Source organism: Alligator mississippiensis, chromosome 10 (assembly GCF_030867095.1).
Source record: "Alligator mississippiensis isolate rAllMis1 chromosome 10, rAllMis1, whole genome shotgun sequence".
NCBI classification, from domain to species: Eukaryota; Metazoa; Chordata; order Crocodylia; family Alligatoridae; genus Alligator; species Alligator mississippiensis.
Genome location: NC_081833.1, coordinates 20,606,691 through 20,634,474, shown reverse-complemented (window position 1 = coordinate 20,634,474; position 27,784 = coordinate 20,606,691). Strand labels below are relative to the sequence as shown.

Here is a 27,784-nt window from a genome sequence, read left to right as displayed (position 1 = left end):
CAGCAAGGTTCAGAAACTGTTTCAATACTGCCCAACACTCTGAAGTTGGAAGAACAATCCAAGTCCTCAGAGAAAGAAAGAACTCTTAGAAAAAGCAGATCTGTTCCATTCATGTGTAACAGGATACTAATTAAAAAGAGACACCTTTCTACATTTCAGTTGATAGAGACTAAATTGCATCCCTTTCCTTTGTTGCCTGTAAGGATCCAGGGCATGGACAAATGGACACTCCTGGCCATTTCAAAAGGGGAGGGGCAGCAACTCACAGCAGCAGTTATACTCAAGTCTAGTCCAACTGTTGTATTGCTATAAGATCATGCATACAAGTAAGCTAAACAGCCACAACTGCCCCTGGATGGAACAGGCTTAAAGTTGCAGCCATTTTGCTACAGTTGTATTACTAATTACTGCATATGTAATTGTTAAACTGTAACAGTTCCTGGGCACTCCAAAGTAGTGTCTCTCCTCCACTTTAGAAGCTACTTCAAGTACAGGTTTCCCTTGCTTTATGCCAGCATTTCCCAACCTTTTTTGCCCCATGGCACACTTACCTAAATTTAAAAAAGGGGGTGGGGGGTGGCACATGGCCAGCGGCGCGGCACATGGCCAGCGGCGCGGGCGGGCGGAGGTGCGCATGGCCAGCCAAAAGGTATTTTTTGCTGGAGCCACGCCCTGTGCCCGGCTAGAACCATGTTCCCCATCTGTCTGTGTCTACAACAGCAGCAGGCAAGGGGCATGACTCCAGCCAGGCAGGGGGTGTGGCTTCAGTCCAAAATGTCATGGCACACCTGGACATGCCTGACTGCACACTGGTTGGGAAACGCTGCTTTATGCTGTACATGCATTCCTGGAAAGCGGCACGTAACTCAAATTCACATAAAGGGAACCCACTTTACAATGTAACAAATAGGGATACATTCCAAGACCTCAACTGAACTGCCCCCAGATCCATTTCTACCATTTTTACAAGACAATTGTGGTAGTAACCAACAGCAGACAGTACACACAAGCACAGGGTGGTGGTGAATGTTACCATAATGGGGATGGCAACTACAGAAATGCATGTCGCAGACAACAGGTAAGGAGCAGATCCCCACAGGAGGCTATATTTTGATGCACGTCACTCCCACAATACGCTACACAAAGCAACTGACTTGACTGCAGGCTTCCACCACACCGATCACATAAGAGTGAATCTCCCTTGCATCTAATGAATTTTTGGTATGGAAGGGTCATTGCATAAGAGTGAATATGCAGATACAGAACCTGCATAAAGTGAGGGAAACTTGTATATGTTTGTCCATACCCCCAGTATGAAAGGAAACATTTTCCCTAACTTCAGCCCAGAGACAGTTAAGAACTAAGATCTTATCTACACTGGAAGGGGCTTGTGGATATAGCTATCCTGGCAAGCCATCCTGATGGAGATGTAACCACAGATGTGAGTTTTCTGGAAAATTCTGAATTGGAAATTTTTCAGGAAAAATTCCCAATGCTCTAAATAGAACGTGATCTGATTCGGCATGTTTATTTGACTTATATTTAGTAAACAAAACTAAAAAAGTACCCCCATGTTAATGATATGTCCCAACAGCCACAAGTATTTGAACTGAAATATTTGATTAGGAAAAAAATTAAATACAGCACACTTAATGTGGTTTAAATGTTATATTCAAACAAATTCAAAGCTTTATGTGGAAAGAAATTATTTTTATTGGAATACTTGTAAAAATGTAAAGACAATATACAATAGTATGTACTTCCCTTACATTGTTTGTTTAAATTTAAGAAAAAAAAATGAAGGCACTGAAAACAGTTGACACACTAATTTTAGCATAACCAAAGAACTGTGCATGCTATGCCATGGTTGTCCACTCATCTACTTCAACAGAGTTTAACTCTCTTCCACTGAGGTCATTGCAGCACCTCCAGTTTCACTGTCACTATCTGTAGAAGCACTTGCACTACTTATTAGTTCCATTTCAGAATCAGACTGAGGCAAAACTGATTCAGAACTACTTGAACCACATTCTCTTTCACTGAAGGATGGTTTTACCAATGAGTTTATGGGCAAGGGCAACTTATCACACTGCATCTTCTTCACTAATTGTGCTTCTGACTGATTCTCCAGAAGCAAGAGATTTTTAAGAAATAGAAACAAGGTTAGCAGTGTGTTCATTTGGTTTTGATTTGACATGCACAGCCAATTCAATTAATTCATAACTTGATTTTTGGTTTGGATTATTATGGGAGTGTAATTTACCCTCCTGTTTACAAATCAATAAAAGATATTTGTACTCTCTCACACACTTCCTAGCGATAATCATCTGAAAAACATTATTTACAGCTCTGAAATTGCCAAACTTGCCTAATATTGTATTGCCATCCATTCCCTATTACTAATGAATTTTATGAAACAATAAACTTTTAGAAATGGAAAATTTCCCATGGAAAAATAGAGCACTGGAAAATTTTACACCCCACATCTCTGGATGTAACTCACAGCAGTTCCCTGAATGCAATTACCCACAGCTTTACTCCAGGGAACCAGAAGTTGAGCAGTGGAAAAATGTTCTCCATGCTTTCACATGGAGTGGGATCACCCTGATTTGGGGAGGGCATAGGGAGCAGCTGCTGCTCACCTCCTTCCGTAGGACTAGAAAAGAAGGGGTGAAACAACTGCCGCAGTTCCCCACCTGCTCCTCACAATGGCGCTGCCAGTGTGGAGTATGCAGGACCTTTGCTGCACTATACAGTGGAGACCAGAGCAGAGAAGTAGCTCTGTTTGTTCCCCACCCATACCTCACATCAGGGTCCCCAGTGTGAGAAGCAGGCAGGGGGCTATGCCACACAGCCCATCCCCCAGAAACAGGAGGAACTGGAGCAGCTCCTACTCCCCATGTTTTCCCCAGGGCAGGACCACCTCTGTCTAAAGGCGACATTCGGAGCAAGGGAGAGGGGGCAGCTGCAGGCTGAAGGCCAGTACTACTCTCCCTCTCCTGGAACTATTACTAACAGTGGAAAATTTCCTGAGCCTGTTTGGGGCCTTTCTTATTACCAGAGAGCCGGGTATTCCATTTACCACAGAAAGTCACAGATTATCTCCTTTTCCCTTGCAGGTTGGCAGGGTTCCAGCTACCTCTGCAGCCCAGTGTGCAGGACTTGGCATGGGAAGTCAGAGTGGGGCAGCAAGACTCACTGCTGCTGCCAGGACCCCCACACCAGCCTCACCACCAGCAGTGAGAGGAGCATGGACTGGGGGAGGTGCGCTGCCCTCACTTTCTCCCTCCACCAACCACTTGCATGTGGGGCCATGGCTCTACCCTAGAAGGGAGGGGCAGCCTGAGGGGAGCGGCAGCAGGGTCCAAGCCATGGCAGCAGGGCAGACCCACAGCCCAGTGGATAAATAGCAGGCAGAGGGAGGAGGTGGAGGCATTGCAACCCCCCACCTCCTCCCCATTGGTCCATTACTCCTCATGCTGCTGGTGGCAAGGCTGCCACGGGTGTTCCAACAGCAGAAGCAGCAACGAGTCGCACCACCCCACTCCGCCTTCCAGCACTGGGTCCTGCCCACTGGGCATTGGAGGCAGCTCCTGCCCATACCAGTCCAGTCAGCTCTGACACTCAAGTCTGAGGGGCATACCCCTATGGTCACCTACGCAATGCCTACCCCACACCCCTCACTTCTGCCCTCCACATTGAGGGGCTGGGACCTGGTGTGGAGGGCAGCAGGTCTGAAGTGAGGGGCACCAGCAGGGCTGTGGGAGAGTGGGGGACTGCAGATCAGGAGTAAGGGGCACTGGCAGAGATGGGGGGCTGCAGGTCAGAAGTGAGGGCATCAGCAGTGTTGGGGGGGCTGTGGCTTTGAAGTGAAGGGCACCAGCATAGCAGGGCTGCTCATCGCTACAAAGCAGCTGGGGAAAACAGCCACAGCCCTGCATCCTGGTGAGTGAAGGGGGCAAGGGGAGCCGATTTTCCCATGATAAAGAACCCGAAATATCCCAGTAAATGCATACCTCTACCAGGCTCTTCAAAACAACTAAAAAGCCATGATACACACCTCAAGAAACTTCAAAACTGGAAGTTTATATCCGAGATGGAGTGAAAAATGACTGATAAAAGATAAAAAGAATGACAACACTTTTTACAATTAAGCAATCGCTCAGTTTCATAGCGCACTTGGTGGCTGCATTGGAAAGGCAGAGTTTACTTACTGGGTGTACTGTGAAAGGGACAGTTTCTGTAGGAATGTAAATGAAAGCAACATAACATCCTGGCAGACCAGACCAGTGCATACATAGGGGTCTCTTGAAAAGTTCAGGACTCTCTTCTTCCACAGAACTAACATCATTGACATGAAGAATGGAGTGCTGCAATAATATGTATGCTTTGCTAATCTTAAAACATCCCTTTAAAATAGGTTACACTGCTTTGACCCAATTTGTTTGTCATAATAGTTCATTTCTTACTATTTCTCACTTCCAAACCATTACTGTAAACCACTTATGTGAAAGCAGAGTAACTACTGTCAAAAATGTTCTGCACACTACAAATTTCCTATTATTTAATTTTTTTCTAGACCAATGTCCCTTAACTACAATAAAGTGAACAGAAGTTTAGTTTCCAGAGAGCCCAAGTGAACAACTGACTTCAATAATTTGCTTTTATAGTCTATTAAGTAACATATAGACACCATAAAAAGGAGTCAGGTGCTCCTATTCCTACCACATTTGGAAAGGCTTGTTCGGAAAATGCCATTTACTGGGTCAGACCATAGGTTCACCCAGCCCAGTAGCCTACATAGCAGCAAAGAGGGGATGCCGAGGATGAGGATGAACAGGGCATGGCCTGCTCTTTTTCCCAATGCAGCGTCCAACATTCAGAGGTTTAAGAAGCTTAAAGCCTCCACAACAACTTATGGCAATAAGTTCTACAAGCTAGTTGGCATGCCGTGTGAAAAAAAAAAAAACTTCCTTTTTAAAATTTTAATCCACAACCTAATACTTTCATTTTATGTCTCCTAGTTCTAATATCACAAGAAATGATAAATAATAAATTGCTATTTACTTTCATCACAGCATTTAATATTTGTAAACTTTTTATCATTCCCCCCACAAGCATCTCTTTTCTAAAGTGAAAAGTCCTAGCACATTTAGTTTCTCCTCGCATGGAACCTCCTTCACACACCCCTGATCATTCCATGTTGGCCTTCTTTGTGCCTTGTCTATTTATTTTATATACTTTTTGAGGTATGGAGAACAACACTGTACAACCTATTCCAGAAATTATTTTAGTCCTGTCTTCCTGCTTGCTGATTTTAAGATCAAACTTAACCTTGTGCTGTATTTACATTTTTCATTCATTTCACTAAGGAACAGTTGATAATATGATTAGAATATTTTGATATCTATTCCCAGAACATTATATTTGCAACATTTTGCCAATCAGAAGGTTTTACTAGACCTAGTTATTTAAGCATACATTTATAGATGAGCACATATTTATTCAAATTCTTGATTTTTACTTTACATTGTTAGGTAATACTAAGCAATAGGACTGTGCAAAGCTTCGGGTGCGGATTTGATTTAGAGGAGATTCAACCCAACTCGGCAGCCAAATCTCCAAATCCGAATCGAATCAGGAGACCACTAAAAAGGTCCAAATTGATTCAAAGCTCTCCAAATCAATTTAGAAAAGATTCAAAGAGCTTCAGAGTTTCAGGCAGTCCCCGCTCACTGCCACAGGGAGCTGGACCTGGACTCCATGCCAGTAAGTAGGGGGCAGGGGGGGAAGGGGAGGGATTTGGAGGGAGGAAGTAATCATGGGGGGACCCCCCACCAGGCCCCATCCCCTGCCTGCTCCTCTCAGCCCCATCAATGACTGCCCTGCCTGGCCCCAGCTTCCAGATCTTAAAAAAAAAGAGCCCTGCAGTCACTGGATGCTGCCAGGCTGGGAGGTGATCCCTGCTGCCCCCCACTGCCCTGCACTGTGTAGGGAGGCTCTGCCACAAGCCCACATCCCCTGCCTGCTCTCTCAGCCCTGCTGATAGCTGCCACACCTGATCCCAGCTCTCAGCTTTTTTTTTTTTAAAAGAAGCCCTGCACTCACCAGCTGCTCCAGTGGCCGTCAGGGCTTCTGGAGGCTCGTGGTAGAGCCCCCCACACAGCATGGGGCAGTGGGGGGCAGCAGGGATCGCCCCCTGCCTGGCAGGAGCCAGTGAGTGTGGGTCTTTTTTGGGTTTTTTTGTTTTTTTTAAAGAGACAACACTGGGACCAGGTGGAGCAGCCATGATGGGGGGGCTCGTGGCAGAGACCCCCATGCAGCATGGGGCAGTGGGGATCATTCCCCTGCCTGGCAGCAGCCGATGAATGAGGGGCTTTCTTTTGTTGTTTTTTTGGTTTGGGGTTGGTTTTTTTTTTAAGAGCCAGGACACTGGGGTCAGGTGGGGCAGCCATTGACAGGGCTGGGAAAGCAGGCAGCGGATGGGGCCTGTTTGATTTGGAGATTTGGATGATTCGGTGGTGGCTGAATATCTGAATCTGAGATGGCAGAATTGATTTGGGACCAATTTGAATCACCTAATCGAATCACCGTCCCCCAAATCAGCCGAATCCAAATCCGAAGCGAATACTAGCTGCTTCTCACAGGCCTACTTAGCAATGTATTTCTTTTGTATTAATTATTTTTACTCATAAATTGTACCAAACTATTAGCATGCAATTAGAGTTCCATTAAAATGCATAAATTACTTTTTAAATGTTTTTATCGTTAAATAAAATTATGTTAAATGTGCTGAATTCAGAGGTGTTAAATTGAATGCAAAAAATCAGTATTTTTTTTTTTTTTTTAATGCCAAACATGAATAAACCAAGGAATGTCACTTGTCAGGGGGGAATTAAACTGAAGATGTCCATCGTGTCTCTAAGAGTTTATAAGTGGTAAATCTCATCCTCTCATATATAGTTTTTGTTATGTGTGTGTGAAAAGAAGAACAAGCAACCCCTGCTTTTTTTTGTTCCCAACCAATTTCTCAATTTTTAATCAATTGGTCACTAAACTGAACAAGCCCAACCATATGAAATTAACAAAAAAAGCACTCTGCACCTGCAGAAGAGACTTCTATTGTCAAAACCTAGATTACAACTTTAAAACACCCTGGTTACAGGCACTTGGCTACAGACTCCCATCAGATCAGCAATATGACTTTCTGTAAACTTTGGACCACAAATTGTACCTTATAATAAGCTGTCATACTTCTGAATTTATTTTTCAAGAGGTTGATTTTTAAATAAAGTATGTACACAAACAGATACCTCCCCCCTATTTTTTCTTTAAAAATAAAGCCAATTCTTATCTACCCTTACTGACCCTTCCTCATCTTTGGGGGGAAACAAAAATTTAAGTTTTCAAAACCCAAAATGAACAGGACTTAAAACATTTCCTCTGACTTAGTGCACACAACTCCCCAATTAGTGTGCTGACTCCTGTACATGGCAGGCGGCAGGATTTGGGGATCAGGGATCTGATCCCATTCAAACCCTCTCTATCTGCAAGTGCAAAGGGAACTCAAGATCAAAATCTCAGGGTTCCCCTACACCAGCAAGTTGAAAACCAGGTGCCTTGAGCCTGACATGATCCAATGTAGTCCCAGGGCCAACAATCAGCTGATTGTTGCACCAGCCCTGGGACAGCCCTAGACATGCCACACATTCAATTTATAACATGATACAAACCAGCCCCCCAATTCTCCCCACCCACTGAATAGGACCTTAGGCATCAAACTTGGCTGTCAAGCATTATACTAGGAAGTAGCATGGTGACCCTATCCAAAATTTCTGCTATGTCTCATCTCCTCCAATAGCTTTTCTAATGGGTCAGCACCTTTGAGAGCTGTGTTAAGTCCCCGCTCTCAAGTTTCAGCCTAGACTCTGTTAACAGGTCAGTCTTCTTACTATCAATCTGTTCATAATACAGGCCTTGAAGATTAAGTGCAACATTTTACTCAAACTGAAACCAGACTGTCAAAACAACACTTGCTTCGAAATGTTTATGTTATCATACTGAAAGTCAGCAGATCCTGAAGACTTGTTTTAACTGGACTACTTAAGTATGAAAAATAATTCAGCAGCTTCAACTATTTCCAAGACTCAGTGTTGAAATACAAAGTAACTAAAGTAAAGGTCAAAACTGTAAGCTGATCAAAAGCATAACTTGTGTTGGAGAGAGATATGCTTAGTCAAACAACATTTTGCAGTTCTGAATTTTATGAGCATTTTTCTGACTTGTTACTAGGTGACACTACTGCTGCTTTGTAGCATTTAAGTTATACCAAACGGACAGCGATCAACTGTATAATAACCAAGTTTATACCTGAATGAACATGGACAGCTCAGAAGAACGGAGACATTTTTAATTATTGTAGTCTTCAACAAAACCCATCTTTGAAATATATAAAGCAACTTACAATCCATTAACTCATTAAACACAACACAACTATAAAATAGGTAAGCGCCCATAATTATCAGTCCCTACTCATATACCCCCATTACTGAAACAATACAAAGCAGATAATTGTGTGTCTAGCAACAGCACAAAATTTCTGAGCAGAAAGTATGCTACCTCCCAAGTACAGCAACCCTTAATAATAAAGGGAGATCAGTAGCACCAACCCTACTGCCTGTAGCAGCACCTCTGTTCTCTGGAGAGTTCCTACTCAAGTCCTACTCCTGCCTGTCCATATTTGGCTTTGATGGAATTGCAACATAAATGGTACTGGCTTCAGGACACCAGAAACTGTATGTTATTAGCTCAAATTAGAGTTATTACAGGACTGACACTGCTTGGTTTATCTAGTCATCTATTACTTCACAATCTAAAAGTAACATTATATATCATTATTTAACTCTAAGAACAAAAGCCACATTTTTAGGGGTGCACTGATAGAAATTTTTTTGCCCAATACCAATGGCCAATTTTTAACGAGACATATCAGCCAATACCAATCCAATTCTGATATGCAGCCCCACAGCATGGAGAACGGCATCTAGCTGGTAAGTGTCTTGAGGGGGAAGGGGCAGAGGGGAGGGAAAGGGCGTGGGGGGGTCAAAATTGAGGCCTCTGTGGTGAGGGAATGGGGCTAGCGCTGGGGGCAGGGCAAGGCCCAAGTGCACGGCCCAAGTGCAGCCGAGCCCAGCCCCTACTGGGAAGAGCCCAGCACAGCCCCCAGCCCGCAGCGGAAGTCCACCCTAGCCCTGGGCAGATCCAGGGGCACATGCCCCCCACCATGCCCTCCTGGGGTGCGCACAGCAGTGGGAACTGCCGTTCCCCTCCCCCCCCAGACAAGCCACAGCTCCGTCCTGGACTCCAGCTTGGCAGTGCCTGCCCCTGCCCCAGCCCTGCTCCCTCACTGTGGGGGTTTCGATCTGTGTCATTCCCCCCACCCCACCCCCACAAGCCCTTTCCTCCACAACAGACTTATCGCCTGGACCTGGCTGTTCTCCACAATGCCAGGCTGGGCTCCTAGCTGCCTGTAGGCTGCGCTGCAGCTGCGCGCATTCACATGGCATTTATCAGCCACATTATCAGCCACATCAGACAAAAATGTAATTTAAGAAAAATAAAAGCCAATTGCCAATACTCTCAATATTCCTCACAACGGTGCCGATACAATATGGGACTGATGTATCAGTGCACCTCTACAAATTTTCTGCCACACACACACATGCACTCCCACTGAAGTCCACAAGGGCTACGTGCAACTAATGGGAGAATTTGGCTCTGTATGTTTTGTGATTCCTTGCCTAATAAACATTTACCTGCCTATATTTTCCATGTTTTATTTAGCTTTCCCTCCTGCAAAGTGCTTTAACTGCAGTTACCTTGAGCTAGATTAACTTGGGTAGATAACTCATGGTGTAACCAGGCACACTGAAATACCACTTGAACTGCACAACACGACTGCATTAACCACCTTGAGCTAAACACACCACCCCACATGATTCAGATGTTTCCGCAGGGAGTAGAATTTAAGTTTGCAGCAATACTGTGTTTAACAACTTGCATTAACTCTGCAATAAAGACAAGTCCCCCCCTGAATCCAAAGAAACTAAACAGCCCTGCTTGTTGACAGCTTACAAAAAAACCAAATAGCCATCCCCACTGCACTAGCCAGAGAAACTTCCAAATATCATTTTTTCACACTCCAATTAAGCTGGATGCCAAATACAGGAACCATTCCACTGGCTGAATCCCCTCTTTTAAACTTATAAATGACTGAAACAAAATTAAGAGACTACTAGGCAGAAAACAGGAGTTGCTTTCCCATTCTGACCTTTTCCTCTCACTGACTCATTATATAAATGGAAAATATTCAGACACCATGCATTCTGTTACTCGGAGCATAGCATCAGGACAGGGGAAAGATTTAACTAATAAAGGCTCTATATTTTTGTTTTATTAAGAGGAATCCTCTTTCTTCCCCTCTGCTGTATAAAACAAACCTTGGAAAAAAATCTTTTGTATATTCAGAGAACAAAAAACAAAGCCACCTCTATTTCCAGAGTGGTAATAAAAAGGGAGGCAAGGGGGAGGTGGGAAGGGCATTACATCAGGACTTGAAAAATACTAGACACCTACTAACAAAAGACAAATAAGAGATGCAGGCTGCTTTCCCCACCAAGCAGGATCCAATGGAAAAACCCTGATGAGAATAGTATGCTCCTCTCACAACAAACTGTCACAAAGGAAGGAGGAGCTCAGCTTTCCACAGTCACCATTCATAAACCCTGCTGCCTCCAAACCCATATTTTGTAGTAATGTTTACTGGTAAGTATCTGAAGTGCAACTCTTCACATACATCCTCCAGCTTCAATGAGGGTGAGCTGATCTTCCCCCAAACTACTTCCCTCATTTTTGGCTGCACCCTCCTGCTTCCTGGTTTGGAGGACTGAGCTAATATCTTCCCACTTTCTCTCCATTCACCCCTGTCCAACCCTTCTGCTTTTTTTCCTCTCCCACTGCTGCCTCTCACAAAAGGAGGATTAAATCTAGCTTTGCTGCTCCTGACTTTACAGATTAATTCAACGGTAAATTGTATCACATAAGTTTCACTGCTGCTCAGAACTCTATGCAGCAGCACTGAAACAGAGTAGATTCTTATAACTTCAGTCTATTACTGCAGGCACTTGGCAGAGAAAGTTTCTCCACTCACCATTGATGAGCATTTTATTCAACACTTTTTAAAAGAACATTTCCTTCTGGCACTTGTTCCACATTTCACACTGAGATTAGCCTTTTCCAGGAGAACACTGCTCAGTCCTACCAGAAAATAAATTCTTTGTTGCTGCTCTCCATTTGAGGATGGGACATCCCCATTTGGAAGGATCTGTTCGATTTGGCTGTTTCAGAAAAGATGAAGCAGATATTGAAGAGGGCCTGAAAAAAGTACAGATGGTTATAAGTCTGCGTAGGGTTTAAACATGAAGATACTGCAACAAACAGCCTGGAAAAGAAGAGTCAGAGGAAAATTTACATATTTAAAACTATGAAATGGGTGGTGAAAAGAGACCAGTCCTTTGTGAAAAGTCTTTAATGTGGGAAAAGAAAATCACTATAGAATTACAGGTAGGGTTTAAAAAAAGGTGTGTGACAGAGCGCGTACATACACATTTCCCTAAAATTTCAAATTTGTAGCTGCAATACCAAGGGAGCAATATAGCAAAATATCAAAATTATGATTGTCCTGCCTCTTTTTAAGAATTAAGAATTTCCTCAGAATGTTTTAACACATTAGTTGAAAAAGTTCTCACTTTCTCTAAAATATCTTAGACAATGCTTGCACTTATTAATCAAAATTTATAAATACAATTTTAGAAAAATGCTTTATAATAATGAAGGCAAGTTGGAAACCTTAGCAACACAAAGGAAATCAAAAGTGTAAAATTACTTTGGTTTATTGAGATGTTACTTGATGATTAATTACATCTGTAGTCATGCATAAGATAAGAGAAATCAAGTTTTTAGCTTCAAAACAAAAGATAATTATTCACAGGGGTCAAAAAATTTACATCTGCACAAGATGGCAGGTGTTTTATAAATTTATTTTTCATTTTCTGATTGGATGCTGACTGCTGCCAAAGCCAGGATACCTGCTGTCAAAGACACCCAAGGATACCCAAGGTCTAGACCACAGGACAGAAAAAAAAAGCCTTTCACACAGATAAAACTGCCCTTGATGGCATGGAAAGATGCTTAGGACCAGCAGATGGAGAGGAAATGAACCATCAACCATAAAAGAGTACAGGGGCACCAGCTATTAGTCTACTACAAAAACAACTACTCTGTTAATTACAGAAATGCAAGCATGGTGACAGAAGTGATGAGTAATGAAATACTTTATAAGCAGGGAAGAGTGAAAAGTTATTAAATAGGGGTGCTCAATTTAAAACCAAGTAACTGACCCGCTCAACGTATTTTCAATACGACTTTGATTAAAACCCTCAAACATAAGAACGCCAGTAACAGTAAAACATTAGTGGGCAAAGATAGAAGTGAAACTGCTCTGACATGCACACAGGTTGCTTTGCTACAGCCCTGCCAACAAAAGGCAGGACTACAACTAACTATTAATCTAGCGAGCAGTTAGAAGCAATCCAATGCCAAGTAACTCCTGTCTTCTGCTTTACTTAATATACACGGACTAAGAAAGAATTAAATTCTCCTCAGGTTAAAAAGCCTGAAATTCTGTGGGTGGCTGGCTTCAATGCTAGTCTAAAAACAGGACTTGTAACAATGTCAACTCCACCTATTCAAAAAAAAGATAAGGAGGCAAACACAGCTACTGTACAAACAAAGGCCTTTTAAAAAAAGGAAAAGAAGTTGAAGAACTAGCTGGACCCATGCAAGAACCAGGGAGAAACAGTTTACACATTTAACTTCATTTTATAATGAAAATAAGAGAGTTAGCAACACACCATCCATACCCAACAGAACTATAGGAAGCAGCGCAAGTCAATACCGCCTTTAACTGTAATTCTACCTCATCTACAAAGTTTTCAGGCACCAGATCATCCCCTGAACTGATGCCCTGAGGAGAAAGAAGGATTTTTTAAGAATAAATGACCCAATACACAGACGGATCAAGGAACTGAACGCACAACACCAGACGAGGCAAGCGCCGCTTGGCTTCCCGTTTCCAAAGAGGATGTAAGAAAGATTTCCAGAAACATTCAGAAAGGGAAGGCTCCTCAACACTCAACTGAGCCAACGTGACACCTCCACGACATCCAACAAATACATGCCAAGGTCAAAAGTGGGGAGTTTAAATTTACCGACAGAGACTCCCTCGGCCCACAGGAAAGGCGACAAGAACTCTGGAGGCGAGGGCAACAAACCAACATAAATAACGCGACCAGGAAAGCATGCAGGTGCGCAGCCGCCACGTCTCCTCTGGTCGACGCCGCCGTTCCCCTGCTGTCCTCGCACCACTCGGGACCTTCCCTCCTTGCCGCCGAGCTGCGGGGAAGCAGCCGCCTGGAAGGCACGAGGGGCGGCCCCCACGACGCTCCTGAGCCGCGATCTGCCCCCGCCCTCACCCCTCCCCGCAGGACCCGCGCTCCGGGGCCGGCTACATCGCCCGGGGGAGCGCCTCCCCGCAGCCGGCCCCGCCCGGCGACCCCCTCCGCCGCGGCCCCGGGGTCACGCCCGGCCCGGCCTAGTCCCCCTCACCAGGAGTAGGTCTGCTCCGCCATGGCGGCTACTGCGAGGCCTGCGGGGCGGCCGGCCCGGCCCGGCTCCTCCTCCGCCGGCTCCCGCGGTCTCCCGGCGCCGGGCTCAGTGGCGGCCCCGCTGCGGCTCCCGGCCCAACATGGCGGCGGCGGCGGCTGGGAGGAGAAGGAGGGAGCGCAGGGTCCCCGCCCGGGCGGGGGCGCTCAGCAGCCGCGCCGCAGAGCCGCGCGAGGGCACGGGCGGCGGGCGGGCGTCATGGCCGGCGAGGGCGGCCGGTCGCGAGGGCCGGGAAGCAGGCTCCGGACGCCGAGCTCCAAGACGAGGCCGCTCTGTCCCCGCTCGCGCACTGGGGGCGGGCCCTCGCAGGCGCGCGGGTCACGTGCCCACAACACGCTCACGTGCCGCCGCGGCCGCCGGACCCAGCGCGCAGGCGCACTGCGGCGCTCGGGGGCGTGTCCCGCTGTGTGTATATAGGTAGAGGCGAGTGGTGTGTGTCGGGCCCGCCCGCGCGCTGATGGGGGGTGGCGAAGGGAGTCTCTCGGTGGGCTCGGAGCTCGCTGTTCGTGCGCGGGGGTCTTATCTAGGCGTCTCCCGCTCGGGACCCTCGGCTTCGGGGAAAGCGGCAGGTTCCCTGGGCCGGGCTTCAAGTGTGGGCTTGCATGAGCTTGAAGCGGAGGCGAAGCCCCTGGGGCCAATGAAGAGCGAGAGTAGAAACTTCCCCGCCCGCCTCGTCCCTGCCACTCCGCAGCCCAAGGAGGGGGCGGAGGCAGAGGCAAGCCCGAGCGGGGCCCGCACGCTGCTGCCTGGGTAGGAGCGGCAGCTCGCCCCCCTGAGCCAGGCGTGGTTCAGGGCTTGGTCGCGCCGCGCACTTGACTCAGCGCGAGCGGCTGACCTGTGCGCTGGGATCCCATTCTAGGAAACGCCTCTGTCCCTGGCGGTGGGTGGGGGAAGAGGCCTTGAGCTGCCACTACCCTTGTACAAGCCTCATAGACCCGCGTTGGAAAAAAATCAGGACTGGCAATTTTTATTGTGTGGTCCAAAGTTACTGCCAGTAAAATAGTCAAGACTACAGGGTGCCAACTTAGGCCAATTCTGTGTATCAGTAGTGTTTGTTTTTTGTGGTTCTCTTGGAGGGGAAAAATATAGCCTTTAATCAAAACAATATAAGTAATTTTGTTGGGACTTGGATAATAAAGGTCAGACTGTGATTGAACACAAAACTTGGTTCTGCTTTCCTTTATTTTCTCTCTCTCTCTGTTTATGCTGAAGTCTTGAAAATCAACTTTTTCCTGTTGCTGTTTCTATTGGTGACACAGGGGGTGCATGCAGGTGCACATGCACTCCCTGTGACTGTGCACCCTTGCAAGAAGGCACTGCTAAAATTGCTAGCATCACCTGCAGGCTGTCACTGCCTGTCACTCCCCCCTCCCCAACCCCCCCCCAGCAACACTGCCAGTAGTGTCTGTGGATGGTCACTGACCACCAGTTGGCACTCACACGTATGTTTCCCCCCCCCCTTGCCACTGACACCACCACAGCTGCCTGCAGGAGCTCCCCACTTCCTGCTGCCACGTTCCTAACACCAACAGCGCTGTTGCTGCCTGCTGGAGCTTGCCATGACCCTCAGCCTCCAGCAGCACAGCTGTCTCAATTCTACTAATTTCCTGCCACTCCAAAGGAATGCATGATTTCCAACAAATTAGTCTGCTTTGAGATTTTGAGGAAGGGGAGATAATAAATATAGTGTTTAGAAACAAGACTTAGGTTCTAAAATTCTCCTTTAATTAAATTCCCTGGTGGATTGCAGAGAAAAAACACAGCTGGATGCATCCTTGACTTCATTGCTTTTTAAACAAAGAAAGGAGAGTCCATTCATTCAGATCCCAAAAGCTCAGAATTGTTTTAGAAAGGTTTGCAGCAGGCAAAGAACTTTCAAGATGTCCAAAATTGTTGAGATTAAATTAAAAACGTGTGTTTCACTAATACTAAACACATTGAATCCAGTTGACTGTCAGTAGGAAGACTTGGCAGCTGCTGATCCTAATCTTGTCTCTTCCCTCTTCTGTTTCTCTTCTGTTTTTTCTGATTCTGAATTCTGGCAGTAGTTGTAGTTGGCCAAATACGAATTTGGTGCATGACCCCACAAGCTTTGTTTACTCAAGTAATCCTTACTTCTGGTTATGTTGTAATAACACATTTGAGTAAGGATTTGCTGTTTAGAGCCCTAAACACCAGAGCAGCTTTGCATTATTTGCAATTTCCTTTAGCATGACAAATAGTAAGAAGCTAGTTCTAACTGAAGACAGGCAATAATATAGTGGCCTGATATTTGTTTCAGGTATATGTGGAGTTTCTGCTTACAAATATAATAATGGTACACATTGTATTTGTCTTACTAGGACAGTGGAGATTTATAATGTATCCGAATACTCTTCCAGTCTCTACAGTGGGCAAGTAACAGCAGAAACCAGGTTGTGTATTTGTGTTGTGACCAGATAGAGTTCAGGACCTGGAAACATGTTAGTCTTATTGTACTGAAACAGAAAAAGCTTGTTTCAGGGACTGCTTTATAGATAGGGAACAGCACTGAGAATCAGGAACTCCAGGGTCCTCTTCCATGTTCTGTTACTGGCTCTCTTTGTGACCATGAAAGGATGATAGTACCTGTCTGAGGTTCTGTTTCACTCTCAGTAAAATTAGAATAACATATTCCTACTTCACAACAGCATTAAACAGATGGAAGAACGAAAGTCTTACATCAGAGTTCAGTATTTGTATATTTGTCTCTCTCAGGAGGAGGACAACAGAGCACTTAGGAAAGTTATGTACTTAAAAGCAACGCTCATTAATAAACACTTCAGATGCATATGAAAGTTCCTCCTTCTCCCTACTGTCTTTATATCTAAAGCACCACCTATCCATGTACTGTGAACAGTTTAAAAGATGGATCAGAGCTGATGACATAAGTCCATTGTCTTCCTCTTCCTCTTCCCTTCCCTTCAGACTTCCTGCATGAAGCTCATCCACCCTGAGCTGCTGCTACACCTCAGCTTCTGTAGCTACTAGCTCTTTCCAAGCCAAGTGGGGAGGAAGAGTCATGGAATGACTATTCAAAGCAGTATGTGCTTACCTGGCTGCTAAAATCTGTGCAAACATGGTTTTGTGCTATACCATATGAAATAGAACTACCTGAAGCAAAACCAAGCAAACTTGTATTCAGTATGAGCCCTCAGAGAAGAATCATGAAGGATACAGGCTCTAGTCCCTGTTAGAGTCAGACAGCAAAGACATTTATTAGTGCCCCAAAACAGCAGCAATACCAGGGACTTACTGTGCTTCTGTGCACCTGTCCAAGAAAAGGTTGGGATGCAAACACAAGAGTTAATGCTCATGTTAAGCACTTGGCATAGAGTGCATCTCCAAAATGACTGTGCACTCTGTATTCTTGACTGAAAAGAAGGAACAGCCTACAAAGTGGTCAAGCCACAGATGTTTTAATGGGGGATACCCCCTATTATTGCAACACTTTTATCTGCTCTTCTCTTGCTCCCTCCCCGCACAGGCCCACAATATCTGAAACTTTCTGGCAATTGTGATAAGGCAAATGGAGTACATGGGAAGCAGAGATAGAGAGGAAGGTCATTTTCCAAAGCTCAGAAAACGGACCTTGTTGTCCAATTAAATGATTTAATGGGAACCCAAGACCTGACTGGAAAAAAAATCCAGATGATGATGAGACCTCTCACGCGGAAGTTTAGGTTCCAAACAAAACAATTTAATTCTAAGCAAGAATTTACTAATAACCAGAACTGAAACTATCAAACTGTGATGAAATTAGAACTTCCCGATTCACTGACAGCAGTTTCCTCTGTCACTTGCATCAGTACGCAACATTTTATTTGTAATGTGTTTTAAACCCAAGTAAAGCAAAACCTTCCTCTTTTCCATCATTAGAGGGGAGGATAAACCGATACATCAATCAATTTCCAGTATTCAGATTATTTTTCTGGAATCTTCATGGTGTGGGATGAAAAATAACAATTGTGCCCACAAAATGGCAATGTTCCCACTGGCCAAGGGCAAATGGATCCTGATTGTTCAGCTTGGCAAGATACTGAGTATGGGAGTTTGATAACCAAACAATTTTACCTGATGAGGTAGACTAGTAAATGAGGATTCTGCAGGAATGCTCTAGCATCACACACTATCCTTTCTTCAAATCCAGCACTTGCTCTTAGTCCTCTGAATGGGAAAAGACAGCTTGAATGCCTCAGATGATACTCATGTCATACACCTCTCTCGCAGAACCTCCTCAGATCTGCAAGAGGTGAACTTTACTCCAAGGTGTCAATGGTGACATAATATGATATCACAGAGTCCTTTCAGTTGAGATATGATGTCCTGTATCTTGAGCATAGACTGCTGCATTGCTTAGACCTGTTAGAGAAATCTCTGTACTGTCAGCCAACAAAATAAGGTCTGTTTTAATCTCTGGTTAGATACATAATTCCCTTAGCAGAGTAAGGCAACAATGATGAAGAATCAGATGACACCACTGACAGCACAAAATCTATACCCCCTCCTCCTACAAAGTCAGATGTCACTCTAGCAAAATCCAGTTCCGACTCCTCAGCAATGGAGAATGCTGGCCAGAGCAGCTTCATGTGGAGTAGTTACCCTGCTGATGGTAGTCAGCCCATCAAAGGCCTGTAGTGAGCAGAAAAGAAAATTAGAGACCTATCCTGGTAGGAATTCACTCGGAGCTACGATAAGCTCTCCTGCAACCAGGAGCTTAAGATAATTCCCTCAGTGAAGACAGTTTAAATATGTATTTGTGTAGATCACGCACCAATCTCCGCACTCCCACCTCCAGCAAGATCCCTTCACTAGTTGAGCAGCAGCACTATTTTTTTTCTACTTGAACCTCCTACTGGTGATGGAAACTGAGTGGGAGAATAAAGCTGTACAGGGACAGAGAACGGTTACTGACATGCACATATACACACTCCTTCCCCAACTGAGAGAAGAAACTGGAGAGTAATAAGATTTGCAGTTCCTCATCATACTGCACTGACCTTTTATTGTACTTTGCAGCACTTGCTCCCAACTAAATTTAAATGTTCATTTGGGCTTCAGTTATTTTCCTTGAGGTTTCCAGTTGTGAGTGTGAAGTGTTCTCCAGAGAATTAAAATGCCTGTTCTCCTCAACTTCACTACACCCTGCAGAGGACAGTAAAGGAAATCAGGGAGGCAATTCAGTGCCTGAATCAAAGGGTTCTCTCCTACCATCTTCTTGCTTGACAAGGCATTGTTCAGCCAACAACAGGATAACCAGTTGGATTCCTACTGATAATCAGTTCTCCACTTTCCTCCTCTGCTACAAATTCCCAGCCAAAATCCCTTAATAATTGTGAATTAGACTGACTCCTCCACCCCCACAAGGTTCTCAAGGGCCTGCACAAATAGCTGAAATCTAACCTTGTAAAAACAAAATACAAATGAGTTATCCAGAATTTCTTACAGTCCCATACATCAGTCAGGGCCAAGCTCATATGTAATGATCAGTCTCTTAATTTGTATAGCCCCTTTTTACCTGCGCAGTGGGAAGGATGATGAGAATAGCTATCCTACCTTGAAGGGGGAGGGGAACTACAAAATTACATTACTTTGAAGCCAAAAAAGTACTTGGGACCCTCAGCTGCAAGAATAATACAGTGGTAGAGGATTATGAAAGGGAACCCCACTTCCTTGTTTTTTCTGTGGTAATGTCACTGTTGTTGTTACACTAAAAAATATATGAGCTCCCTCTAGTGGGTAATCATCATAGAACTATTCTGGCCTCATTTTTTTCCATGCATCCCTTGGAGCTGCAGTGTTGGTAAATTAATAACCCCTCTCTCTTCTAGTGCAGATAAGAGCAGGAATAGTTGAAGTCAGATGCAATTCGAGACAATGGTTACAGTTTGTGCATTCATTTACTGATAGAGCAAATCAGACTTCACAGACCACAATCTGCTCCTGAGTCTTGTTTGTGCAACTCAGATGACTTGACTTTGGTTTTATCGGGGTGTAAGGAACAGAACACAGTCTAATAACTATGTCATACCCATCCGTATGTAACTTCACATGCCATCACTGATTACTAATATACCATTAACTGTTTTATATATTCTAGGCAAAAGCATAATGCTGGAACAGTTACTCAAGACTTGCAAACTCAAGACTGCAAGCACAATTACCAGACAGAATAACTTTGCTTACATTACAGCTGAAAAGAATCAAGTCACAAATTAAACAAGGAAATCAACAAACACTGAACATTTATATTAAACCAAGTAGTAATGTAACAAAACACAAGTCCTTTTCTTCCAAATATGTACTATTGTGACTGAAGTGCCAGGTAATGTGCAGTTAAGTCACAAGAGTTTACAGTCTAAATTTGTGACATTCTGCATTTTAGTTCTCATTCCAGTAACAAAACTAACTTACATGGTTTAACAGTGCAACCTCCAGCCTTCAACTGAGCCACAGATGCTCTCTCTTCATGGGATACTGCAGGAATAGTCTGAGGGTCCTGATATAGCAGTGGCTTTGTGTAAAGGACAGGGTGACATTATCTAGGTTTACAACAATGGATTTTTCCCCTACTTCCAAACTCCTTAGTTGGATAGAGGCAATTTGTTGAGCATCAAGATCAGATTAATCTGTTTTCTTGGATTTTCCAGAAAGGGGGAAAATTGATGGGGAATATTTTACAGGACTCTGAATTGTTTGCTGTTGTATTTGCTTTACAGGGTTATGCTAGTAAAGAACTTTTAGTTGTTTTTATACTGATGAATGTTTACTCCCCAGGGTTAAAAAACACACCTCTGATTAACCAAAGGAAAAAAAAATCCTTCAGTGCACACACACACAGGACCTTTGCATCCTTAACAGCATAACAGAGGTCTCTATATTTAACTCATCAATTTCCATACCATGTCCAGCTCCAGCATCTGTGATGTTCCTAAAATTAATAGATGTTAATCTTTTGTTTCCTAGTCTCTGGAATCTGCTGGCTCTGACTGGCCTTTGGCTACAGTAATTGTAGCAGTTTCCATGTCTAGAGGTTGCAAAGGGGCCAGTATCAGCTGGTACTTTTCTTCTTAGAGCACAGGGAAGCTTCATCCTGTGGTTTAAAACAAAGGTAATTTATTATCTTTACTGGCATTTTTCTGTAGTGAGTCGAGATGTCAGCTGGTCTTTTCCAAAAGCAGCCTCTCCACAAAAAGCAATGGTGAAATTCAACTTAGTCTAAGTGTAGTGTGGAGTTCAGAAAAAGGCAAACACTTTCTGAATAGTATTTCTGTTCAAAGTACTTCATTAAATTTAGGTTACTACATAATACAGAAGATAATTCTATACACTGGCTGGAACAGTTAAATCATTACACTCCACTCCACAGAACAGCAAACTAAAAGGAATGAGATTTATCATGCTATCATAAAAGGCACTTAATTTATGTGACAGAAGTGCTAAAGCAGCTTAACTATGATCAACTAGAATAATTCATAATCAAATGCAAAGTAACCCCTGTAGCAAGCTGGAGTTCTAGGGGTAGCCATAACATCCCCCAGTGACCACACAACCCTTGCTCTGCTCCACCTCTAGGCTACCCCCACCTTCTCACTTTCCTGCCACACGTTGATGTACATATTTGATGTAAAGAGTGGCTGCCTAATGGGTCCTAGAGGATGCCACAGTTCCTCTGGCAGCTAGCAGGTCCCTCCCGGACCCCATCAGTCTTGACCCTGCCCTCACGTTAAGTGGGGCCTCTTGGACTGACCTTGCCCTGTGGGCAGCAAGAGCCTTAAGGCTATTCGTAGCCTCCAGCCTCCACTATAGCTGTGGCTATGCCTCGCAGGTGTTGCTATCTAGGCAATCTTCCTGTCTTGGGGCCTTGGCCTTTCCGGCCTTTGCCCTGTTTCTCTCACTGGGCCATCCAGCCAGGGTCTGCTGTGCTGGACCCAACTTCTGGACTTCAGCTCTTTTTGTGCCTACTTTGACTCTGTGCTGGGCCCTCTGGCCCTCCCTCTGCCTTTTTCCAGGCTTGCAACACACCTGTACCACTCAGGTACCACTGGGACATCCATGCCTCCCCCAAGAGGCCAACTCAAACCAGTGGTCTAACTACAATGAACAAACAAGCCCTCTGGCCATAACATAAATTAAATCTGCTCCAGATGCTGTGTATAGAACAAAGCTTCCCCTTACCCTGGGCTGCATTTCTCTAAGTCATCAGTGTCTTACTGGCAGTCCCCAAGGTAGTTCAAGAATCAGCCAGGCATCTTCCTGCAGTCTTCCTGACCAGAAGCTCATCTCTCTGTGGCTCAGACTTCCCTTCTGGCTCAGACTCTGGTCTGATATAGTCTACACCCTGCCCCTTCTGACCAGGGGCCTGACAGCTGGTCTCCATGGCAGCTCACAACCGCTGTTCTGGCAGCATCCCTGCTGCCCAGGCTTGGCTCTGCCCTACTGTCCTATTGCAGAGCAGCTAGCTCTGCAATAGGCATCATAACCCTTTGTCTTCAGCTGTTTACTCCCTTGTAGCTAACTCAATCTAGGAAGAGTTCTCCTGCCCAGCTGCAGGTGTGGCCCTTCCTTTAATGGGCAACTCCCTGACCAGACAGCAGTGTTTCTCTGCTGCCTTCTCTCTTGTAGTTGGTCTATATTCTGCCGCCTGGACTCTTCTTATCAGCTGCAGTTTCTCTCTTTCCTTATAGTAGCAGGAGCCCAAGACGCCTCATTACAACCTTTTCACAGTATAAAGATATAAAGCACATCCTGGGAATGAATGTACACCTCAGATGGACACCTGGGAAAGCAGAAAATGTTTTAAACCTCTGAAAGGTAAAATCTGTTAAAAAACAGACTGGGTTTGGTCACTGTAGAATGAATCCCCCCACTCCACAAAAATATAACATTTATCTTGCATCAACTGTGAAAGGATCCTGTTTGGTCCCATGTTTGAATTGGACCAGCATTCCCTGGGCCCATTCTGCATGATCAGACTTGTCCTCTAAGGAAAATAGGAACATGTCAGTTTTCAGCATGGATGCTTCAAAATGAAGAGAAACATCTAAAAAATTACTTTAATTAAAGTTTGTGGCTAAATTATATTTTTAGTGTCTCTGAGTAGGGTCAGATGACAGCAGCTAAAATGGTGATGGCTGGTCTCCTCCTGCTCTTAGAGCTACCTTGTCAGCAGTCTGGTCCTACTCCTTTACATGCTGCACATGTAAAGCCTAACAAGAGGTGCTACTCACTACAGTATTTTCCACCTAAATCAAACCAGTGAATACAACTGTGGTAACTGTATCAGTCAGTCCTTGGGAAATGGGTAACTTGTATCCCAAAATTATGCTGTCTGGGATCTATCCTGGAAGCGTTTAAATTTCTCCATGCACACAACTTCCTTCCAGGGTAGTAGCTCAGTGCAACTTAATTTTTTAACAGGAGAGTTGGGGACAGGTGGGGCATGGGGAAGAGGGGGAGGTGCCCCAAAATGTTGTTTGCATTTTATTCCTTTGCTGTCCCATGCACAAATAATCTACATCACAGTGACACTTGCTCTTGTGACTAATGCCAGAGATCCTGATTTTCTCTGTTTAAAAACATAAATTCTCTGGTAAAAGAAAAAAACCCCAAATTTTCTGACTTAAAAACCCAAAATCTGTGTTTTTCCACAATTAAAATTAAACACTACACACACACACACACACAGAGGTATCAATTGAATACAATTGCACCCCCTGCTGCTTTGTGGCCTTGAGCAGCCCTGATATGCTGTTGCCCCTCACTCCCAAACCATAATGCCCTAGCTCTGCTGGTGCCCCTCACTCCCAACCCACAGCCCTCTAGCCCTGTCGGTGCCCCTCACTCCTGACTCATAACCCCTTAGCCCTGCTGGTGCTCCCTACTCTCAACCCACCGTCAGTGTCCTTTACTCCTGACCCATAGCCCCCCACCCCGGTTGGTGCCCCTCACTTCTGACCCGCTGTTTCCTCACTCCAAGTGTGTGAACAAGAGAATAGCTGTGTGGGGAATGTGTGGGAAGGCACAGGTGACCGGGGGGGGCACATACCCCCCAAGATTTCTGCACCCACAACAGGACATGGGGCTACAGCAGGGCCAGACTGTCTCTAGGCAGGAGCCATCTCTGTGGCCCAGCAGAGGGACCCAGTGCACCATGATGAGTAGGCATGGCAGGGGCAGCAGCAGTGGTATTAGTGTAGAGTTGTGCCCCCTGCTGCTGCCAGGTGGGCAGGGAGCACCTCAGCTTGGCAGCACAGTTATCCCTCCCACCCTGAGGTCCCCAACTGGGCCACAGAGACAGCTCCTGGCCAGAGCTGATCCACAAGCCCCTCCGTGGGCACAGAAGTCTTGGAGGGCACTGCCCCCTCCACCCTGCTAACATATAGCCTGGGCCCCTTTCCCCCTCACCCAACATGTGCCTTGGCCCCCTTCCCCACTTTACCTAATGTGTGGCCTGGGCCCCCCCCACACCTCACTGCCCAGGGACTTACCTGGAGGGAGCTGTGGGAGCAGCTCTCCACCACCCTGCCTGGCTACCAGGTGCATGAGCATATGGAACAAACAAGTGGAACAGAGGACAGCAACAGCAGCAGCAGCAGCGGGTCCTCTAGTAGAAACTGGAGCAACAAAGACAGAGAGACCACTTGAACTGAGTATGTGACCCGGGAAGTGGGGCAAGGGTGGAAATGAAGGAAAGGGAGGGACCAGAAGGGACTGATTTTTTGTGTGTGTGTTGCACTCATTTGTGGATATTGTAACAGGTACGGGTGACCAGCAGGCCTTTGTACAGGTGTGCAGGTGCAGATTTCTGTAATGGGAAACGTTTAACCATTTTGTGATGTAATAGGTAGAGTGTAAATATATATATAACTTTATATATATAGAGACAAATATTTTTACAAAAAAAAAAAAAAAAAAAAATGCATGTGGTGCCCCCTGCCTGGCTGCCCTCCTCCCATAGCCCTTGTGAGCTGGAAATCTGCAAGCCTGCAAGGGGAAACCCACCATTTCCTGCATATTTGACTTTAAAGGCAAAAATCCATGATTTTCTCCTTTAAAAAGAAAAGCCCCATTTTGTTCCATTCAAAGAGAAAATCTGCATTTTTCCATAGCAAATGGAAAATCCAGATCCCTGAATGACTAAATGCTTCTCCCTTTATAGCTCACTAGCTCTGCTCCAAGCATCAGTGAAGAAGGTTATTGAACAGTGACATACAAGATTTCAAGCCCCAGCATGATCTCAATAGCAATTGTCTTAATATGATTAGTACCCATTCCAATGTTTTTTAGCATCTGAAATTAATCAAGTTACCAAACTGCCTGGGAGGGAGAAAGGAAGATGGTCTCATGGGAAAGGGGTATGGGATATCTGGGCTCTGTTATTGGATCAGCTGTTTTTCTATTTGACTCTGGTTATGTCACTTAACCTCTCTGTGCCTTGGTTTCTATAGAATGCTTAGCTACCATCATAAAGAGCTTTGTGTTCTGGAAATAAAAAAGTTATCTGGTGCTTTACAATTCAGTGGCTTCGCTACTGTATGAAGCAATGACACTTCATTCATCAATGTTTGTAAAATACTTATAGAGAGCCAAAAATTAAGACAGCTAAAGCATGTTACATATCAATTCATCTTTTAAAAATTTGGAACTCCCTACAGTTAACCACATGCTAAGGAATGGAACTTGGGCTTCTTTGATCTGGCCATGTCATAACAAAGCTATTGGGAAGAGAGATTTGAAACCTGTCTGACTTACTACTGTGTTTCCTGAATACACAATATGGAGAGTTTCTGACTTTAGTAAGAATGACACTTAAATAGAGAATGATCCCACATAGCATAGTAAAATGTACTGAGGAGAAAGATTCTAGCACTGCTTTGGGTAGTTACAAGATTGTGCATTTCATACCAAGGCCTTCCCTGCCTCAGTTCCATCATATCATACCTCTTCTATGTAATTGATATAAAATAGGTCCAGAATTCAGATTTTGGATGAGTTTAAATAAAATAGTCCTCAATCTAATATTGATATAAATTATTTTTAAACAAAGACACTAAAGTTTAAGTCTTTCCCTGCCATGACTTTAACCCAGACATTTCAACACTGCTAGTGCATAAAAGCCTGAAAGTTAAACTATTATATTTGCAATACTCATTCTATAAAAAAATGGCAATGGAAGGTCAATGTTAGTCCAAAACAGGTTATATAAAATAAGTATTTTCAAAACCCACAAGCAATAAAAGATTTCCATGATTACCATTGTTGAAAAGAAAATAATAATATTCTTCAACATCTTTCTAATGTGAATGAATCAGGCAGTGAAGCTGGGTAAAACAGGCCAATTAATTAGTGTTGTTAGCTCATTTTATATTTCTGCCAAAAACAAATTGGCAAACCTTAAATTTTCTGAGATGTAGCACAAGGAAGAAAACTCTGAATCTGAAAGAGTCCTTCTTAATATTAGGGTTATAATTTTGCACATGCAAAGAGAAACTAGGCATTGTTACTCCAAGACTCCACATCAGTACTGTCACTTTTTTAAATATATTTAATTGCTTTTAATGGCCAAACTGACATTTTCAGTGTTTTCCTTTACAATTTTCCACCCACAGTTGTTTGCTCAGTGTGAACTTTATATAGATGTTATCCAATCTATGGTATGTAAATATGTATTTTGCTTTAAGCTGAAGAAAACAAAAAGCATTAAAATAAAGGAAACCTTACAGGAATAAACAACAGTAAGAGGTTTGGTGTTTATGCCTGGTACACCAACTCTGGGTGCAAAATGTTTATTCTGTCTGCACAAAGATCCTAGAAGTAAAGTAGTACAGAATACAGAAAATGTACATTACAGTTGGGGATTGTAATTCAACAGAATAAACATTGTCCAAAGGTTACATTTGAGTACCAGGCTCCTGGTATTCCTGGAAAAAAATGCAGACTCCTGGTTGCTGTCCCTTTGACCATGCTGAGGCAGTGTTCTGGAACCCTACATTAACTGTGTTCACTTTTCTAGCCTGCCAAAGGGAAGATATGCCTATGAAGTGAGGCCAAACAGTTAGCGGAAATCCTTGCTGAAAGTCTTCCCTAAGGATGTAACTGTGGCTTGCTATGCAGTCCTACTTGAGAAGAAGCTTGATCCATCATCTGGAGGCTTGGCACAGGACAGGAGTGCTGCTGAGCACAGACTATGCAGCTCCCAAAGAGAAGGAAGTGCCAAAGGTTACTCTGCAGTACTGCCTTTGGCCTGTATTTAGGCTCCCTGCTCCATCCAGCTTTCCTCAGGTTGGAGCTCAGGTGGGAGTGTAGAAAAGTAAACAAACTGGGGGAGCTAGGAAAATCCTCTCACTAAATCACTGTGGTTAAAATCCTCCTGTTTCTGATCCCACTAGGAAGAATCACACAGTCTAGCTTAAGTCTCTACAAGCTACAAAGTCTATGGTGGAAAATCAGACTTTCATGAGTAGATTATTTACTTTGTGCCTTGAGTCACATATTTGAAGGACAGAAGAGACCATCTAGTCCAGTCTCCTGCATTATGCAAACCAGAAAGTTTGCACTGCATCCAGCCCATTACCCTGGATGTGCTAGATCATCTCTTTCACAGAAGTCATCCAACAAGTGCGAATACAACCCTAAGGCTGGGTAACGTAGTATCAGTGGGGGTGGAACTAGAGTGATGGCAAATGGAGCTACTGTGGGCAGCACTTGCAAAGAGAGGAGGAGCAATCACGGGTAGGGCAGGAATCTTTACAATGCGCCAACACCCAGTCTAGCACTTGTGCGTTTGTTTTTTTTCCGCCTGCTTAGATTGTAGGTCCAACAGGGTAGGCCCCATGATCTGAGCATGCTGTTAGCAGCTAACCAAATCAGTAACTAAAGCAGTAAGTTGCAATGGCAAGAAAAGGGAACAGGTAAGTGCAGACCGAGCTATTTCAGCAAATCAGAGCCAGTGACGGGAGCAAATGCAATGTCGCTTAGGCGA

General features: G+C 44.5%; 1 protein-coding gene and 1 long non-coding RNA gene across 3 annotated transcripts in view; both read right to left on the bottom strand.

The window, feature by feature from the left end:
* Positions 1-14,074, bottom strand: part of SPPL3 (signal peptide peptidase like 3) — a 131,622-nt gene extending 117,548 nt beyond the window's left edge. Inside the window, exon 1 of the mRNA XM_014593647.3 lies at positions 13,726-14,074. Coding sequence (XP_014449133.1) covers positions 13,726-13,748 — 23 coding nt within the window. The 5' untranslated portion in view covers positions 13,749-14,074. The remainder of the gene's footprint in view (positions 1-13,725) is intronic.
* Positions 14,075-15,485: 1,411 nt separating this feature from the next.
* The window catches only part of LOC106738446 (uncharacterized), a 17,790-nt gene continuing 5,491 nt past the window's right edge, over positions 15,486-27,784 (bottom strand). For both annotated transcript variants that reach the window (XR_002092208.2, XR_002092207.2), the window contains exons 2-5: positions 24,291-24,416; positions 20,703-20,893; positions 18,801-18,945; positions 15,486-18,432 (exon numbers count right to left, since the gene is read on the bottom strand). This is a non-coding gene — a long non-coding RNA (uncharacterized LOC106738446). The remainder of the gene's footprint in view (positions 18,433-18,800; positions 18,946-20,702; positions 20,894-24,290; positions 24,417-27,784) is intronic.